The following is a 19,898-nucleotide window of genomic DNA, read 5'->3' as shown; positions in this document are numbered from 1 at the left end:
TGTTTGTATCGATATGCAATAACAGATGAATCGGGTTTTGGGGTAACACCATTGACAAAGAGATTTCAGTTTAAATCCGATTTACACTTTTGGTTTTTTTCCTCTACTGTTTTGCTACCTAGTTGAATGCGAAAAACCGAGAATAGAAATATGATTAAAAACTCATTTTGCCCTCAGGTGATGTTCAGCGAATTATTTTGAGATTACAAAGCTTAATTATAGGTTCGTGAGATTTAATTTATTAATCCTTACAATATTTCCATTGCGATGATAGCTTTGCATAAATTCAAAATTTTCTCGATTTGTATTACTTTAATAATCAATGTTCAGTTGCACGAATACACACTAAGATAACCTAATACTTTTATCAGAATATTTTTGGGGACATATCCTTAACAGGTTGCTTTTCAAAATCAAACAACCAATAGAAAACAAGTTGCTCTTTATAAGTTAAAATTTTCGTACACACAAAATTTGAACTTATTGCTAATGGCTGGAAAACATTGCGAGTTGCAACTTGAAATTACAGCTAGAAAATAAAATTTCTACAGCTCAAACTTTCCTGTTTTGCTAGGTAATCTCATTACTTATTAAGTAGAACAAATAAATAAATAACATATAGAGGCTTCCAACAGTATCCAACACTGGAAGTTTCAGCACCACTCAAAAAACACTGGCAATTAGACACTGTTCATTGTCAAAAATTAAGAGTTGTCCAAATTGCCTTTCTGGTTGTTCTTGTCTACATCAGTCATCATTTCAGTAGGAGCTTGCAGGGACAGAGGCGGACTGACACTGATAGGTTGGTGCTCTAATACTGCCATAAATAATTTGATAAGATTGCTGATTCCGATTAAATAGCCGTCCTCATGATTTCCCACTTTCCATTTGGAGTTGTGTGAGATCACCACGCTGTTGGGCAGTTTTATTGTCTTAGCAAAATCGATCAGCCATACATTTGCGTTGTATCGGTCATGGACGAACAGCAGGGAACTGCCAATTACCTATGAGATTAGAATTTTAGATATTTATGGTTTTGAGCAGAAACACATACCTCGTGAGATTGGAAAAATCTTGATTGCTCAAGAGTAGCTTTGATGGCCTTCAGTCTTTGGATATACTTGGGCTGTAACAATGTTTTGTCAGTTTCTAGTTTTAGAGATAAAATGAACTTACCACTACATGGGGAAATCCATCAGTAAAGCTGTCGAATGCCTCAATAATTTGATCCTTAGATTTTGTGGTTTTAAAGTCTTTACTGCTCGTCCCATCTGCATTCCTAATACCTTCTATCCTAAACCCTAAAGTGGCAGTTGATGATATTGTCTCTCTCCATACCATGTATCTAGGCTTCGTAACCCCTTTCACCCTGTGCTCCTCTTCAGTTGGAGCATTTTGATCAATCTGGCACATTTTTTCGTACATGTCTTTCCGCAGTTTGGGTTTTTCCTTCGCTTTAGCTAGCTCTTCTTCCAGGTATGTTCTCACTCCAATTTTGCAATCCATGACGCAAGGAGAAATGAAATCTCCCAGAAGATCTTGAAGTTGGATATATTCGCATTCACCATCATCACTGGCGACTAAGCCCTTGTACTCTGGCACATAAGGCCGAAGGACGTCTGTCATTAATACCTAGGATAATTGTTGTGAGTGTGAAGATCGCTGAAAGCTTATGGTAAATTCGGGTATCTGTCAAAAATTGACAGATCACAAATTTATTAAAGTGCCTCAAATTGTTAATATTGCTAGGTAAATGACATTTAAAACAGTTTAAAACCGTTGTCAAAATTGAAAACAAGATTATTATGGTCTCAATCTATAAAATACAGCAATATACGGTTCAGAATCCCTAAAACTGGTTTTAAAAATAATTTTGAAGTTTCTTTTTAAAGAGGTCATTTAATATTTGAAACAGGTTAATGAAAGCATTAAAGCATCATTCTATAGATAAAAATGTCTTAGCTGATTTTATATTTTACGCTAAACACTCTTTAAAGACTACAAAGCTTGGATTGTTATTTGAGATGTGACTAAGACAGTGGAATATGTCGGTTATTTGGCTAATCTGAATTGTTTCGGATACTCGAATGTGCCATTATATGTAAAAGCTTACTTGAAAGCATTTTTCTTCTTTCACACACAGTTTCTTCAAAATTGTTCCCTGGTCAGGACCTGCTTTGAAATTTCCCTGATGACCGGCTAGTTGGACCCAGGGATATCGATGTTTTTTGTAGGTTTGAAAAAATGGCGTCCATTGCACTATATTCCGCAACTTTCTCCAACCGGAACTCTGAAATGAATTTAACGTTAGAGCCTAAAAGTAACAAATCCTTTCCTTCTATTATAAACCAACTTCGCATACAGAGAACGACTTATTGATTTGCATCCTACCATTTAAGTGACGCTGGTAAACCCGTATTGTTACGTTATATACAAACCTTTCCCCGCTCCTGATGCCTAATAGGTTCGTCCCTTTCAGACTCCCATTCAGAACTAAGATCATCAGAACTAGGATCTCCGTATTCTGCATAATAAGGTACCTTCAACAAGCTTTTTTGATATTGCTCGTAGCCTGTATAAGATCCCCTACGACCTCCTAAAATGGGGCTGCCCGGATGCTGAGGGGTTCCAGGGCTCTGACTACGTCTAAATGACAATCGGCTTCTGTTGAATCTTGGTGAATTCCTTGGAGAACCCCTGGGGGATGCTGCGGGGGACGCTGGAGAGGGCGTTCTCGAAGTTCGCAGGTTGTAGTCTGAAAACGTTATTTGAAACAACTTACCAACTATAACAAAATCTACGGAGTCGTTAAGCATTGTGACGAAAACATACAACTGTGTGTATGTATTTTATTTGTTTTGAAATTTTTTTGAGATAAAAATTCTTCTAGTTAGTAACGGAATCTCCAAGTCCAAAGTTTATAGGTTAATAATAAAATAATTATGAATAATTCAAAGAAGGTCGCAACCGATAAGATATCAAAAGCTGTCACCATTAACAAGTCTTGCTGGTTACGATTATGTTATTCTCTCACAACTTTGACTAAAACCTTGTCTAGTTATATTGTAAGTAATATTTTCCCACATAGTTGAGTGTATTCCATGTTAGCAAAACGCCCCATATTTTCAAAAATTTGCATAATAATGCAAAATTTTGCGGTTTTATGATTATAATCCCAATGAAAAGTAGTAGTTACCTTGCTACGGTATCTCTGCATTTAGAAGGAAAAATTCCTTGACCAAACCACTAAAACATTGTATTTATATACCCAACTGACGTCAATCGCACATCGCGATTTGGTTAAAATGTACGAAGGCAATTTGCGAAAAAAGGTAGGTCTACTAGTTCTAACCAGGGCATGCGAATCAGTTAGAAAAATAATGTATTTTCATGTAATTGTTGTTAAGGTTTAATCGAATTTAAATTATGTGGATCATATTTATCCTAATAGTTTTAGTGTTGCAGAACAGTAAAAACCATTTGGAGGAGCAATAATCATACATGTTTTGACATTATTAGAACCTTTCTTACCCCCACTCCCACCCTTTCCCAATCTATTTTTCTCGTGGTAAAGTCACTATTGAATATCCCAAAATTCCCAATGCCTTTGCATTTACCACTTGGTAGACAAACCAACATTTTATTCTTAACTATGAATTAAACACCCTTCCACATTAATCATGAACGGTACTTGTGAGAGAAAGCGTTTACAAATTTTTCGAATTATCATATCACATTCCCCTTTGGCAAGTCGTCGCGCTCGAATGGCGTTAAATTTAAATTAGATTAGAGCCTAAAACTAGAAAAACAGGACATTTATATGTAAATTATACAATGACCTAGAGTGAAACATAGCACGTCACTCATATGGGATACGTCTGAACCAATACTCACCAAGCTGACGTTTCAAGTTTCAACGTAATTATAAAAATCTCATATCCCTGAACACTTGAATAGCATGAGAATGACGAGGTTTTAAAAATAAAAGAGGGTGATTTGAATAAGCCAATTAATTAATAACCGGTTTTGTATATCTATGTGTAGTAGAACATATCCAGATTCGACGCAACTTATAAATTATATAATTGAATGTACGTGTTAAAATACGATCTTAATTAAGCAAAATATTATTTCTTCAGTGTGTTATGTTAATCAAACACAAGACAACACCAGAAGACTTGGGAGGGGCTGTACAGCAGTATTTGTCTGAAAAGATATCCTTAGGCTTAATATACTTAAGCCTATCGTTTAAGGCATTTAAGGAACACATTGTGATAGATTTGAACTAACGAGAATTAGCAAACTACTTTACGTCCAAATCGCATAGAGATGAACATGAACTTCACAAAAGCTTGACGAGGCGCGAAATAGTTAGTGAAGCAAAAAGAGACCGTAAAACGAAACAAGGAAATTAATTTGGAACCAACTCGTAGGAGAAGGACAACAGATCTAGCCTGGAAGTCAACTCTGATGTTAGTCTAGTGGTGTACCCCCATTAACTCGGCCAAGTTACAACGACTTTTCCAACGTGAAATGCTACAACTACAACCAGTGGGGCCATAGAATATCCAAGATCTAGCTGAAAATCTCATAACAAGGACATTTTAGGTATAGTAAACCTGGAGATACATAGAAATACATTCCTCAACAGACTTTTTTCGTCGAAAGATTTACAAACAAGTTAAAAGAGGTTAACATGCACTTCAAAGAGTTAGATGTACGTTTTAATTTAAATTGTACTATTGACCGAAGAAGTATGATTTCTTTGCGTAATATCAATATTTTTTCCTTTTTTTGACAAGTTTTAAAAAACATCACTTTGAGCGAGCTAAATAATTCAAGCTGACGAGTTTAAAATGGCCAGTTAATACAATGGATCCAAATCCCAATTGGAACTTGGAATTTGAGTTCCAGGACGACTCTCAATCGCAACAAAGCACACAAAAATGTGGATAAATCTAATGAAATTATCAATTAATTAATTAAAACCATAGGCAGTTTGCGGCAAAACAATCAAAACACAGGGTTTTCAGTTAATCGAAAAACAGTGAAAGCTGGCAAACGCCAAATTTCTCTGGTTATGTAAATATCGGGAGGTTCAACAATTTTGACTTGTGTGTATTTTAACAATTTCATAATTCACAGCACAATAAAAAAAATTGATTTGTGTGTCTTTCCTTTAATGACAATTTCTGAGAGAAATCAGACTTCCTGATAAAGAATTTGGTCAACTGGTACACAAAAACTTCTATGAACTTAATTTTCAAGAATTCGAGTCACAGATGGATTCAGGAATGACGACTCTCTGCTCTCCCGACTAATATAAAACCAAAATAGTTACTTAACTAACACGTTTATTAATGACGGCGATTAATAATCAATAAGGTTTAATCGACATTGCTAATGTTAATAAGGTTGAAGCTACTAATCCCTTCTTAATATACGTGTTAATTACAACATTTTTGCGTTCAAAACAGCAAAAAATTAAAAACAACAAAATTATTATTTTATATTTAAAAGTCGTATTACTTTGAAATATGATCATTGAAAGATTGAGATTGAAAACTCCTATGTCAAAAACTGAAACCATCTCAAGAGACCAGATAGTATCCAAGCGTACTTAAGTGTTGTGTGGTGTGGTCAGATGCAAATAGCTAAGGCCGCATCAAACCAATCACAACGCACCCAAATTTATGCATTAATGCAAAATCGTATATTATTAATGAATGACTTTGTATACATTAAAAGAACTTGTCAATACTGAGTCGATCGAAAAGAAAATATAATAGTGTAGAAATAGAAGTAGAACACTCTTCATTTTGCACACGACTTTAATCAATCACTTAGAAGAAATATGAAATCCGAAATAGTATATTTAGCTAGAAGAATGAGCACTCGACAAAGTAAAAAACAAATTGGTTGATAAGTTTAAGCCATTTTAATTTAAGTAGTCGGGAAACAATTTATAGTACCTGCGTACATCAAAAACCTGAATTAATTAGAATTTTTCTTAATATTTGGAGATATACGTATTTTTCAATATTTTTAAAAGGTTGTAAATGATTTATTACATCCTATTTGATACATCAGTCGATGTTGTCATCCTGAATTAAACCATGAAATTATTAATCATTCCGATTGGATAATTTATTCTGATCGGATGATTCCCAATTTAATTCCCATAATCGTTTTATTCCAACATAGTAAACAGCAAGCTACAAGATTCGTTCGTTTTGATACATTTTCTGGTAAATGTTAGATTGCACTAAGTACCAAGTACGACTGAACACCACTTTCATTTGAGTCTCCCGATATTTATTTGAAAAACTGAAAATACCAAGATTAAAAATATTGTTAACCAAATAACACGAAGAAAAAAATCACCTTCGCGTTTCACGCGTCCGAAGCTCGACATTCGAAGAATCTTCTTCTTAGTTAACTTGAAAAAATCGATTTTTCAATCATAATAACTCATCTAAACCTCAAATGTCTGAACGAAAGAAGTAACATAAACATACGCATAGACGAGAACGACAGTGATTGGAAAGCAATGTAAAACTTCGAATAGAAGCTTCTTTCCGGCCACGACAAATGTGTAACATCAATTAGCAAAATTGTCATTTTTTGGACTTCGGACGTCTGATATCGAATGCATGGGACTCCTGTTCTATGCACTGTGTATATGGAATACAAATGCATAATTCGATTGAGTGAAAATGGTTAGAAATAAAACCACGAAATGCATTATTTTTAAATCAGCAAGAAGAAGCCGATCTAATAAACAATCCACTTTTTATATCGCAACTCTTTTTGTTTCAAATTCTACGGATATCAATATCCGAATCGACAATTTTCAATTTTTAAAATAAACGCAAGGTGACTCAAATGAAAAGGGTGTTCAATAATAGAGATTATGCGTAACAACTTTAATATTTGAAAGAAGAAAATTGGTAAAAATAGAGATACCTTACTATCGGCCTTACTAATGAGTAGGGATAACGACCTCAAGATAAAACAATGTTATCACTTCTTTTGAAATTTTGAAGTTTTAATTTTAAACCAGTGTGACGTCAAAGTGTAGTCAACCAAACCACACTATTTTACACGAACACTCTCCAAAATGTTAATAAAATTATATTTGTACTAAAAACATCTTCATAAAATGCTTTAGTTAGACCTTGTACATCGTTTACTCAAGCAACTATGAACTAAATTTAGCTTGTTAATTACCAACATGATTGTACTTTTTATTGAATAATGATGAACCAACAGGGAAGAACTTATAATCAAAAATACCTCTGAGATTACCATCTTGATCTTCACTGAAAACACAGGGAGATGGTGAGCAGGTGATCGCTGGCGACTTCAAACTGCTACCTCCGCAGTAACTTCTGTTGGTCTTGTTTGTGGGACGTCCATCTGGGTACAACTCGAGGCACAGTTTGTTCTTCGGCTGAGTGGTTCCCACGTCTTTTCCGTTCAAGTTGCCAGAGTTCAAAGCGTCGTTTATCATTGACATTACTATTTCAGGTAGCCAAGCCAACGTCAACCTAGTTACTGGTGAATTCCACGCCAAAAAAAGTTAATTGGCCATGCCTTGCAACTGCTACATCTTTTGCAACTGATCTTGAGCAACTGTTTCCACAACACTAAAATGCAAAAACCCCACTAACCGAAACGACGATTATTCACTATGAGATGCGGTTCCGGTCTATCTAACACTAGACGCATTTACCATGGCTGTTTGTTTAATAAAATACGAGTTTACGTCGGAAAAGTAACCAAATATTTCAACTAGACGAACCGCGGCAACACATGTTGCTTCGAATTTCCGACTGGTACCAACGCAAGCGTACCGCTGGGAATCTCGAATGTATATGATGATGAAGAGGTAGAACCCAATTGAATGTACTGTAGACGTATCAGCAATCAGTAGCGCAGACCCGCTGCTGATTCAGATTTTTTCTTCAAAATTGATTAATGACTATTTTCTTTATCACTCCAGCATGATTCAGATGATTGTGGTAGAACCCCGTGATGACAAAGCAATTTTTTTGTCTTGTTTAAATATTATATTAGAACAAATTAGGGTAAATTAAAAAAAAAAGATAATATTGTAAATCCCATTGACTTCAGCTTTTTTCTAATTAACATGATCAACTTAATTCAAATTTTCCTTAAGAAACCTCAAAATAATGTTGGAAATTCAGAACCATATCTAAATGAAATTAAAAAAACATGGAAGTTCCTGGGGAATTTCTAAAGTATAGTCCATTCTCGGATTTAATAAAATAAGCTTGAATCAGCCTAAAATCTCTAAGCAAAAATAGCTTTCTAAATTTGTATCAAGAAACTTCTGACTGGAGGAAACTTATTTCACAAAGTTGAAATAACCATAAGTTATAAAAAAATCGATAAGGTTCCTGAAGTAAACCCAGTAATCTGAAGTTTTCAAAACAAAATAGAAGTAGTTACTTCAAGTTTTGACGAACGCATTTTGAGTCCTTAATTAAGGTTTCCAACACCCTAAAGTTTGAAACGAAATGTTTTAAATGTTAGCTCAGGTTAATTTGACTCCAGTATGAAGCAGTCGCCTTTGGCTCCTGTCAACAAAATATTACCTTAGTGTAATAAGTATTATTTTCGGTACTAGTTGCACTATATACTATTTTCCGTGATTCATTACGAAAGTAAACTTAACAAGGACGGACACAGCTAAAAGAATTATTATATGGTAATACTGTTATTTTATTGAATTAGGCAAGCTATGTAACTACCAATAAGTTAGCTATATCGTACGTGTCTCCAAAAGATTTTTGTTCTTAATTATTTCAAAAAAGTCCCGTTCGCAAACAACTTTCCGTAAATAATTGGAGCACTAGTGGAGTTATAAGACGTAAAGTCCATGTTAAAGAAAGTCAGAAATTACGAATTTCTTCAAATAAACCTTATCCAACCTGAAGCTTCTAGAGAAACTCAGTATTAAATGTTAATGTATTAGAGAAAACAAACTACATTCTTTGTTGAATACTTAGTAAGGATATGAAAATCAGATTAATTTCAATTTTGAGAATAAATATTGGCTCTCTCCTAAGCTAACAAGATAGCAAAGATTATCTAATATGCAAGGCGTTAGAGAATCACTTATATCCATCAAAGCTATCGATTCCAAAGCAAAGAATTTCTCAGTCATTTTCAACAAATTTTTCAGCTTTAATGCATCATATTATTATCAACATTTTCACAGTTTTTCGATAGTTTTAGTTTTAAAAGTAATGATTTTTTTAAAATCAAAAACTGACTTATTTACTATATTCTTGATTGGTGCAACATATTGATACTAGCATAAACAACATATTTACGGTTTTCTTTCTGCGTCAACACAGAATTGCATAGAATCTACGTGCATTCTCTTACAATTGTTCCACCTGACCTAGGTCTAAGAGCCTCAAGTTCTCACGAACATATACAATCACGGGGTAAACGAACCATAGAAAATAACACCTTTTGACGTCACGCTGACGTCAAAAGCACACATACGTATCCTCGATTTCGAGAACGTTTTGCATGATTATGATAATATGAATCTGCTTTCTATAATTTCTACCATAGACGTACGCTTGCATTTCTAAAACAACAACTGACTGTATTATTTTAGTCTCAAATGAAGTCATTAATGGAGCAACGTTCTAGGCATTGCCCAAGACTGATGTAGAACAATAAATGCATATGGCGATATCGGGCTAAAGATTGCTAATGCAACTTGTCTTCGAGGAATTAAGGTCGATGAGAACATGGTCGTACACTATTGTACTGTAATGGGATTGAAGAAGAAGAATCTAGGTTTTTAAGCCAAATATTGCCAGCATTCATGTTGATGTGTATGTGTAGGAATGCGTGGATAAAAATTCACTTGTTATAAATAGCAGTTTAATGATGAGAGATAGACCCACGGGAGAGGGAATAACAGAATAGGTCAATATTCAATGCAATCCATATTATCTCGACCCAGAGAAAAAGAAACGAGAGCATTGCACTTCAGCGGATCAATCGTTAAATTCTCGAAATTCGACTTGCGTTGAATATTTCGTATTTGTGTAACGTTAAAACTCTGAAAAGTTCATGTTCTTTTATAATATCTTCATTTTAGCAATTAGGGTACTGTCTCTTCACCAGTATTAACATTTGGCTATCGAGCGAGCAGAGAGTATATAGTTATTCTCCCTGAAATGAAGCAAGACGCGATTAAAGAAGATATATGTACATAGGAAACTTCATCAAACGGTAGTGGGATTCTTTAGCACCCTAAAATCAGATTGTATCAATCTCCGAAAGAGGTATGGAATGAAAATATTTCAAAGGGTATAAAAATTAATCCAACCCACCTAGCCACAACTGATGAATATATAGAGTGAAATGGCTTGCCAATGTGACCAAGACTTTTGCTAACTGAATATAACCAGATTTTAATCATTATAGTGGTAAAAAATACATAGCAGGGCAATTTATTATTCACAAAGGCTAAATCATAATAGTGCATGATTCAACTGGAGCGTGAAATTTTGGCCTATAAATGTATGGAACAACGAAATGAAATTACTAAATCGTCTTTCTATGTCAGAAAGTTCCTTTAAGATTTTATGTGAAATTCCCATAAGAAACAAGAAAATATGAAAAAAAAATTAATAGTAAAAAAACTGATTTTTTATGGTATATGAGGCGGTTTTCAATGGTTCCTCATACACCCTATGCTCCGCTACAAACGGTAGATCAAAGGAGTTGCAGGTACAGATTTTTTTGGTTTGCTATACTTCGATATTACATCGCTGTAAACACTCATACAGTACACATCATTTTGATTGAAGAATTGAGGTAAGTTCAACACATCAGCATTAAAAATATTAATTGGTAAAAATACATATACCACCCTGCTTTTCGAGGTTTCTTAAAAACTAGAATTTTAGAGAACGGCCGTTAACGTGCATTGAATTCAAAGAATCAACGTAACGCCACTGTTCAACCAAACAAACAAAGCTAGAAAACCCTTTCAAGAGACAAGTTCATTTTCATACCTTATTATAAAGACATTGTAATGGGTAATTATTAAAAAAACCTTAAATGGGAGTTGAAATATGAGAGGTTTGTGTTGGATAAATTCATGAACTGTTATCTATTTGACAGATATTTAATGGTAAATAGCAGATGGCTTAATCAATGCCCTACGTTTCACCCCTAACACAAGGTCCTTTTGTAATGAACACATTATATTAAGAACACAAGATGTATCATTACATATGATTTTGTTATTAATCCAAACACGATATTATTGTCAATCATTCTACATAGCAGGAAGAGGAGCAGTAGATCTTTTTGAGTGGTAAGATTAGAGATGAAAAATCAAATAACACACATAAAAAAGATTTTAGCGATAGATATATGTATAGATCGAAGGATTTATACCGAAAAAATATTATGACGATGGGGAAAGCAAAAAGCAAAAATATGATAAATTTTATATCCTCAATAGATAAATTTAATCCCAACGAAATTAAGGGTGTATATATCGTTCTCAACCTTGGTAAGACTATACTGTACAAAAGTTGAATAGTATTGATTACACATATGAGAAACATAGTCGTAGACAACGCTGATCGAAATATGACCTAAAATTCCTTACTACCTAGTGAAATTAAAATATCCAGCTCACAATAAACTTCAACAATATTAATGCAAAAAAGTCGTTCTCTGCATTTAGATAGAATGAATAAGGGTCTTACCTTTAACTCCAATCACTTCATCTCAGATTGCATTAACTCACCTGCAAAGAAAAAATATACCATTAAGATCTCATTCGTCCTCTCGCTAGTTTTCATTCTTATATTAAAATACAGTGAAATGAAAATTAAATTAGTGCACTCAGCATACCTTAACATTAAACATATCTCGGTAAAAAATGCTAATATCCGCAAATCAGCGAATACTTAGGGACTATAGAAACGCCACTACCAAGCATGTTGCTATCAGGCCTTGTTTCTTGCTTGCAATCGAATTATTCACGGACTACTTAAAGGTGACAAAACAAGTAGATCCCCGACCTAGATTTGACCTATGCATGTAGTCAGCTTTATTAAAGATACTAGGTAGTTGGACAAAAAACAGGTGCTGCAAATTTGTCCCAGACCAAACGAATTTAGAATCTTACATCATGTAAAAAAAGTGTCCGAAGTAGTGAAAGTTCTTTACCGCAAGATGCAATAGGCAAATAGTTTGTCAATAAATGTTACAGATCGAATACAAATTTCACTGTATCCATAAAAAAACCCTAATCTTGTCTGTGGTAAATCATAAAACCATTGTTGCGGATATTCATATAAAAGCCACTACCGCATTCAACCAAATCAGTCACAATTTGTGTTCCTCAGTGGCTATCGAAAAATGAATTGCCTTAGAGGGCTGTGCGTGGTAGCCCTTTTGGTGCTTTGCGCCTTCAGTTACTCTGAAGCCAGGGAAATTACCAGGCAAAGGCGCGAAGCTCAAGCTGCTGAAGTTCAAGTTGCTGATGCTCAAGTTGCCGAAACTCAAGCTCTAGATTTGGAAACCGCAGCTTCCAAACATGGCGGTGGCCACAAATGGGACAAAGGAGGCGGCCATAAACACCACTCCCACCATCATTCTGACCATGGTGAAAAGGGAGGCAAAGGATACAAGGGACACCACCATCATGAGAAAGGGGAAAAAGGACATCATGACAAGGAGGGACACCACCATCATTACCATGAGGGCGGCGGCCACAAGAAGCACCATCACCACGACGACGGGTACCATGGTCACCACCACAAAGGAGAAAAGGGCGAGAAAGGTCACAAATTCGGGGAAAAAGGACACTATAAGAAGGGTCACCACACCCACGGAGGGCACGATGTGCACAAACTTGATGAATACAAAAAGGAGAAACACTTCTACGATGAAGATCACGACTCCGGTCATCACGAGAAACACGGAGGACATCACCACGAACACGGATACAAGAAGGGAGGACACAAGAAGGGTGGGCACAAGAAGGGAGGACACCATGAGGAACATCACGGTCACAAGAAACATCATCATCACGGAGGACACCATCATGAGCATGGAGGCCACAAGAAACATGGAGGACATGAACACCATCACCATCACGGACACCACCACGGAAAGAAGGGAGGCCACGAACACCACAAACACTGGGGACACAAGAAGCACAGCAAGCATTAAGCTTCAGTGCAACATAGAGAATTTTCATAGCGCTCATCGTGTCGAATTTGTCGGATTTGTTGATAATGTTACGATTGTTGTTGTTTTTGTTTTGTTATCAGAATTTACAATAAAGATCTAATTTAATAACACCTGACCTAAGGTTTACCTTCATTTCGACGAATTGTGTCAATTAATTTCGCGCAATCTTTCTACATCAATAATTATGGCAAAAATGAATCCAAAAAGTGGACAAAAATCGCATCGGAATTTGGAAAAAAGCACTGACATAATAATGAAATGATTTATTTTAACTGTGTCGTTTAATCAATGGAGCGAAAAGTGTTATTTTGTTAGCATAATTGCGGTTACAACAATAAATAAGCTGGTTAAGCAGATTAGTGACAGTTTTTAATGTTGTATATTTTGTTAGTTAATCAACAGAGATTTATGGTGCAACGCACAAGTCTTTGGAGTTGTTTGTGTACAGTGTCCGACCCCTCAATATTTGTACAAAATCTGAGTTCAGATACAAAAATATGTCACTTTTCTATGTGGAAATGAAAAACCTGTACGCTTTGAACAATTACGTCTTCACAGTTTTTATCAATTTGCAGTAAAAATAACTACAAGATAACCACAGGTTTATTAATCTCGTATTGAACTACTACACAAATTAACAGTTTTTCATCCAGAATAAGAAAATTTTCAATTAAGATCGCTCGTCCAAGTATAAACAGTGAAAGTAAAAGATCCAATTTGACTGATTTTTGAAGGAAATTATGTAATGAATCACTATATAACGCTGGTCTTGTATATTTTTTTATCTGCAAAAACCCTAAAGCATTTTCCTGCCGTAAGGAAATTAATATATTCCTTAATAATTCTTTACTTCCTAATTTATTTTAATTAGAATTCATTAATTATGTATATATTTATTTACTATATCTAGATTACACGAAACTAGTGCTTAGTTCAGAATAAAAATGGTTTGCCCAATATTAACCACAGAAGAGAATGGCCTTTATTTTCCAAAAGATTCTAAGTTTTATCCCCACAATAATCACAAAAATTTTAAGTTTAATGCTGTATGTACATTATATCTTGGCGATGAAGTATAATAATTTTGTGCTGAGTGATATTTCGTGTATAGTAGCCACACATTTAAATATACGAGTGTGTTTACATATTTATACATGAAAATCATTCATTTGAACTTACATTCATTTACTCAACCTTTCTAACGTAAAGGTCAGATCAATAATTATTTGAGTCAAAAATCAAACTAATTACTTCGGGACGTAGTATGTACTTGCATAGGAGATTTATTTTCTGCAAGAAAAAAAAACTAAACTCCAAACTTAAAACAGAATGCACTCTAAACATAAATAAATAAGCTAATAGATTTTGTGTACATAGCTGTTGGGCTCGTTCCAGAAGAAAGTAATGTAGAAATGAATCTTGAAATGCCAAGTAAACTGAGATTTTTGAGACTACCTAGACACGACCACGAGCTTCCTCCTTCCGAGAACAGCGCTGATTTCCAGAAAAAGAAAAATTATTTTTTCATTATCTGCTCAGCGCTAATACTGCGACCATACTCGAAAACGATGTGATATAAGGACCATATTAAATAAAAAATTCCAAAATATTAATATTGGATATTTTTATTTTGAGAAAAACCAATGGTATACCAATGAATATATCGATGCTCTGTGTCTTGATAACAGTGCTACCAAGGATCATAGTTGTCAGCAATTACCTCTTCAAATTCGCCGACATGTCTTGACATTTAGTTGTGTACCGAGTTTGTTATTACATGATTTTGAAGCTATAAACTAGAAGACGTAAGTAGGTACTGAATGTCTACAAAAGATGTGTTCTAAGAATGCATTTCTATTTATGAAGTATCCTATAATTGCGACCATAAAAGAGCGTCATAACCATTATTATCTCTTCAAGATCCTTTTGACGCACAAGCATTACCACTCTTTAATGTTATGCTGGTTGAGCATAATTAAATAGTCCATTAAACCACCCAATTCAGCAGACACTCAAGAAAACTACTACTGCCATCTGCTCTCACACTAAACAACTCGTACAAATTTCCTGTAAATATAGTATATTGTGCAGTGCTTTCCACCCAAAAGATAGCAGTACCGCCTATACTAGTACTGTACTAGTACTGTTCACTATGGTTTCAGGTCCTGCTATCTCGACTAATTTAAAAAATGCGTAATTAATTATTGACGCACGACGATTCCATTATATCACATTCCTATAAGGTGTGTCTAACATTTGTTTAGTTTCTTTACCTCACACCATAAACTGGTTTAATTCGCAATACGCTCTACACACCGAGATCATGTCTGTTGCTCATGACATAACAAATGATAAATTGGTGTTTGTGCATGTTTATAATACTATACTGCTTATAATTTATTATTGGTATTGTGTATTATGTAATTGCTGTAATGTGATTTTATTTCGTCTTACCCTTCGAATACAACGATATTTACGTTTAATACCAGGATCTTTTATGAAATGTTGGTACATTCATATTTTGAACTTGAGAATTCATTTTTTCGTAAACCCAAAGAAGAAAAAAACTATTATCCGATTTCTAACTACCATTGTTCAAAGAATTAAAGATATTTCAAAACTATAGGGAGTTTGGTGTAAATTATTGTTCTACATATTATTCCTTTTACCACCCTATTTATCCATTAATTTAATGCTGAATTTCAAATATGAGAAAGACCTTGAGAAACATAATAATTACCTCTTTTAACAATCCATTGGGGTAAGCCTAAATAGTTACGTTATGAACCTATGAAAACGATATAAAAAGATATCGAAAATAAGTCGATAAGCGAAGTACGACGAAATTGCACCCCCATTCTGAGTCTCAATTAATTTTTAGCTATTTTGTTAGATATTGCCTGATGTAATTATTTATTTCGATGTTCCCAGTTAATCCTCTTTTCATACTGTAAGTGTCTCTAATTGACATAGTTTTTATTGTGATCTTGTGATCATATATTGAACGAAAAAACGTTGTTAGCAAGATACAAAATTATCCAATAAGGTAAATATCTGCAATTGTCTGTACGAATTGAGCAAAACTGTCCACGATGATAAAACAACATGATCATGAACTGACTATAAATTACACATGATCATACCATACAAAATAGTATTTTATAGGGTAAATGTATAAAAAGGCATTTAAAACACATGCGACATATTGCAAAGCACTACTGATAGTGGAATGTTTTTTATAAGGTGCAAAAGCTTTAAAGGCTCTTATATACGAATAATATACAATATTTTTATTACAAGTCCATCAATATTATAACTGATATACCTAAATTGAAATTTATAATATTGTTTCCTTAGTAACCATACATATATGGTTTTAAAGGTCATAAACATCATAAAAAGCGTTTTATGCACACTACAGCATGCTGTAATCATCGATTGATACATGCATACTAAAAAATAGTTAACAAATACTTACTCTCTGATAAGACTAAGTATTTCAAGACCATATGCTTTGTTTCAAAATATTCTTCAAAAACATATATCAAAACATACGAGTATGCGAATGCATAGAGTTAATGAAAATCAAAAAACTTCCAAACCAGCGATAGAGCCATCCACAAATGTAAGAAATTATTTGTACTATATTTAATAAAAAAATTGATAAGATAAAAATATTACATAAGTCTGAAATTCAATAGCTATTTATGTAACCAGTTTTGTTTTATGTAATGAGTGGGATTCTGTGAGACGGGAGTGAACCGATGGGATTATTTTTTATTTATAATGAATAAATCAAAAGAAATTAGCATAGATTTGAATATATTCTTTAATTTTAAAACATGTTATAGCCTTGTGGTAAGGATGATAAAAATTTTAAAATGTAACATGAACAAAAGTCAATCATTTAGAATGCAATGTTTTTGACAATTTGGATATGAATAATAAATTTGCAAATTGCCTTGAAAGAGAAGAACAGCTTATCTACTTAACTAAAATTAGAAAACAATTAGCTCTTTCATACAAAAATTATACTACTGAGCTCCAGAAAACAAATCGTGATTTATTTTTGTTCTTTTAGAATAGTATAAACTCTGCTTTCTCCAATTGAGTTGGAAACTTGTAGATTGCTTTAAAATGTTAGCGCTTTCACATCTGAGAACAGACCGGTAGAATAACCTAAAAGACGATTCACACTGATAAAAGAATATAGTTAAAAGGGTAACTTGTTTCCCGATATTCCCATCGATGATAGTGATAAGCAAATATTTTAAAAAGACTCCTAGTTAAAGTAATCTATCTTGTATGTCTTCTATTTCCGTCGAGTGTAGGGCTTTGTATAAAAAAAATTGTTTAATATGAAAGAAAACAAAATTAATCTCATCTGAATATCACCTAAAATTAAACATCTCAATATATGCATATTCCAAAATTGCTAAAAATGTTTTATTAAGGGTGTTATTCTGCTTTTACGTTAACTTTTTTAAAGAGTTAAAAATTGTAAATCGAGAACTAGGAGATTTATTCCTAATTTATAAAATAAAAAAAAATTATTTTGACACCCTGTGCAAACAAGCAAGACTAGCTGGGTTTCTCTATTTTTTTACCCTCTAGTACCTAATTCTCATTTGTACCATTGTTCTTAAAACACTCTGCACGTAGACTTTTTAAAATAATTGAAAGCACTTCAGGACATTTATTTCGTAACTCAGAGGCTATGACAATCATAAGTAAAACAATAATGGGGCAATCACGACTAACTTTTTCATTAGCTCCCTAAGTAAATAATGAACCATATACATGTCAATTGTTATTCAACTGTTTTAGATAAAAGATGAGAAAATGTACTTCATAACCATTGAACTTATCCAACAACATTGTCTTTTAAAACTAACACGTTATAAGTTTCTGGAGGAAAAGATTTTTTTTTTAGATTCTATGTTAATGCCTGGGAGGGAGGAAAAGTAGCACTTTCTTCCGTTGAAATGTAAAAAAAACAATGTAGGGACGGAAATTAATATTAATCAAAATATTAAAACTTGATAATAGCACAAAAACTTTCTCGAATTGCTCATAATTTGTGCGTATTACCTACTTATCTATTGTGTTATGAATAAGCCTGAACAAACAACAATCTGCGGTTGATCTTTGGATCCATGAAGCTGTAGCTGTGAATAGAGTCAAGTTTACAAATACGAATACTTACTATTCCATTGATGGTAACGTAAATTTCAAATACTACTTTTAAAAAATGTAATAAATTTTTTATTGTCTTCTATTTTAAATTAAAATCATAAATTACCTTCTTTTTCTTCTCCTCAGTAGGTTGAACATACAAATCAGCAATTCCCAGCAAACAATCATCACAACGACATATGTCACTAGCTGCCAAAGAATTTCCCGACCCGAAGGAACTACACGAATCAACACTATTCGTCCTCACTAGTTGCGGATGCGCACTTGGTCCAATCGTGACTTGTTCCATTTTCGCCACCAACAGACTCTCCATCAGAGATTTAGGTCTCTGCTCTCTTGGAGAATGGAGACAGTGACAACACGCGCCTGATGGTGGAGGTGTGGCCGACCGAAACCCTGGCTCCATAGCCGGATTTGCCTTTTGGCTTCTTGCACTGTTAGTTTGTCACTGAATCGTAGTGGAAGTGTGTCGCTTCCCGAGCGTGCGATTTGCAGATGACGCCATTTGAAAAATAACTATTTAGACGCAGATCAAACACAAAAAAACTGTGTTTATTTCTCTTTTGATTCAAGGTTGCTACAACTACCATTTAATAATTAGTATCGGTCTGGTAAGTAATAAGCAAATTTTTATTATACATTCGCACAGGTGCAACTACATATAAAGACAAGATTAATATGTTTTGGACATTGCGATGTGCATTCATGTCAATCTTCGCCATATTCAGTCAAGTCGAAATTTTTAATTGGCGGCCGCTTTGCTAATTATTGAAACACGAATGTTCCCATCACCATGCCATGTCAAATGATTCAGTTTACTAGTGTTACCGTCTACCGAAACAGTCATTTTAATACATCTTATAACAAATAAGAATTAATTTACATTAGCAATTCATCAAAATATTTTTCGCATTGACAATGGAGGGGTCAAGAACATCCTTGCACTGAATGATCAATTAGGCAAGAGCAGTTTTCGGAAAATTATAGAGAAAAAAAATTGGGAGAATATAAAGAGAAAAAGGCTATCGACCATTTGATGTTTCTGTCCTTGTGACAAAAACACCATCGATACATAAAAATAGCAGAGAAAAAAAAGGAAAAAAAAATACATTTGAAAATGTTCCAATAAAGTGGTTGTAGGGAACAGGAAGAGGAATTGTGTTGTAAGGCAAAGGGGTTCAGAATGATCAAGTTGTGACGGTTGCCTTTCTATCTTGCCTGGATTTGTTGCAGCCTTTCAGTTATTTTTGTTTTGCATGCGCAGTCGTATAATAATTGGTTCGATGGATTGTGTAGTGAGGTGTCAGGATGCCTTATCTTTATAATCAGTCTTAGTTCAATCTGTTCTATTGTTTGGAAGTATTGTTTCGTTTTTTCACATGCATTCGTCCTTAGTATGTGTCCGTGATCTAACGACGGTCTGCAGACGA

The 19,898-nt window shown here is 34.1% G+C and overlaps 3 protein-coding genes across 4 annotated transcripts in view; 1 reads left to right on the top strand and 2 right to left on the bottom strand.

Moving 5' to 3' along the window:
• Window positions 1–425: 425 nt before the first annotated feature.
• Window positions 426–19,898, bottom strand: part of LOC136414134 (uncharacterized) — a 45,601-nt gene continuing 26,128 nt past the window's right edge. For both annotated transcript variants that reach the window (XM_066397981.1, XM_066397982.1), the window contains exons 3-6: window positions 2,114–2,290; window positions 1,177–1,632; window positions 1,055–1,126; window positions 426–1,004 (exon numbers count right to left, since the gene is read on the bottom strand). In XM_066397981.1, the coding sequence (XP_066254078.1) occupies window positions 705–1,004; window positions 1,055–1,126; window positions 1,177–1,632; window positions 2,114–2,290 (1,005 nt within the window). In that variant the 3' untranslated portion in view covers window positions 426–704. The remainder of the gene's footprint in view (window positions 1,005–1,054; window positions 1,127–1,176; window positions 1,633–2,113; window positions 2,291–19,898) is intronic.
• Window positions 2,462–19,337, bottom strand: LOC136414136 (uncharacterized). Its single transcript, XM_066397984.1, has 2 exons — window positions 18,575–19,337; window positions 2,462–2,755 (listed from the first exon to the last, which is right to left on the bottom strand). The coding sequence occupies exons 1-2, from the start codon at window positions 18,872–18,874 to the stop codon at window positions 2,597–2,599; spliced, it is 459 nt and encodes a 152-aa protein (XP_066254081.1). The 5' UTR covers window positions 18,875–19,337; the 3' UTR covers window positions 2,462–2,596.
• LOC136414135 (probable zinc transporter protein DDB_G0282067) lies at window positions 12,390–13,387 on the top strand. The gene has a single exon (XM_066397983.1). The coding sequence runs from the start codon at window positions 12,436–12,438 to the stop codon at window positions 13,249–13,251; it is 816 nt and encodes a 271-aa protein (XP_066254080.1). The 5' UTR covers window positions 12,390–12,435; the 3' UTR covers window positions 13,252–13,387.

Source organism: Euwallacea similis, chromosome 16, assembly GCF_039881205.1.
Source record: "Euwallacea similis isolate ESF13 chromosome 16, ESF131.1, whole genome shotgun sequence".
NCBI classification, from domain to species: Eukaryota; Metazoa; Arthropoda; class Insecta; order Coleoptera; family Curculionidae; genus Euwallacea; species Euwallacea similis.
Note: the sequence above shows the minus strand (reverse complement) of the source record. Positions and strands in the feature narration are given on the sequence as shown.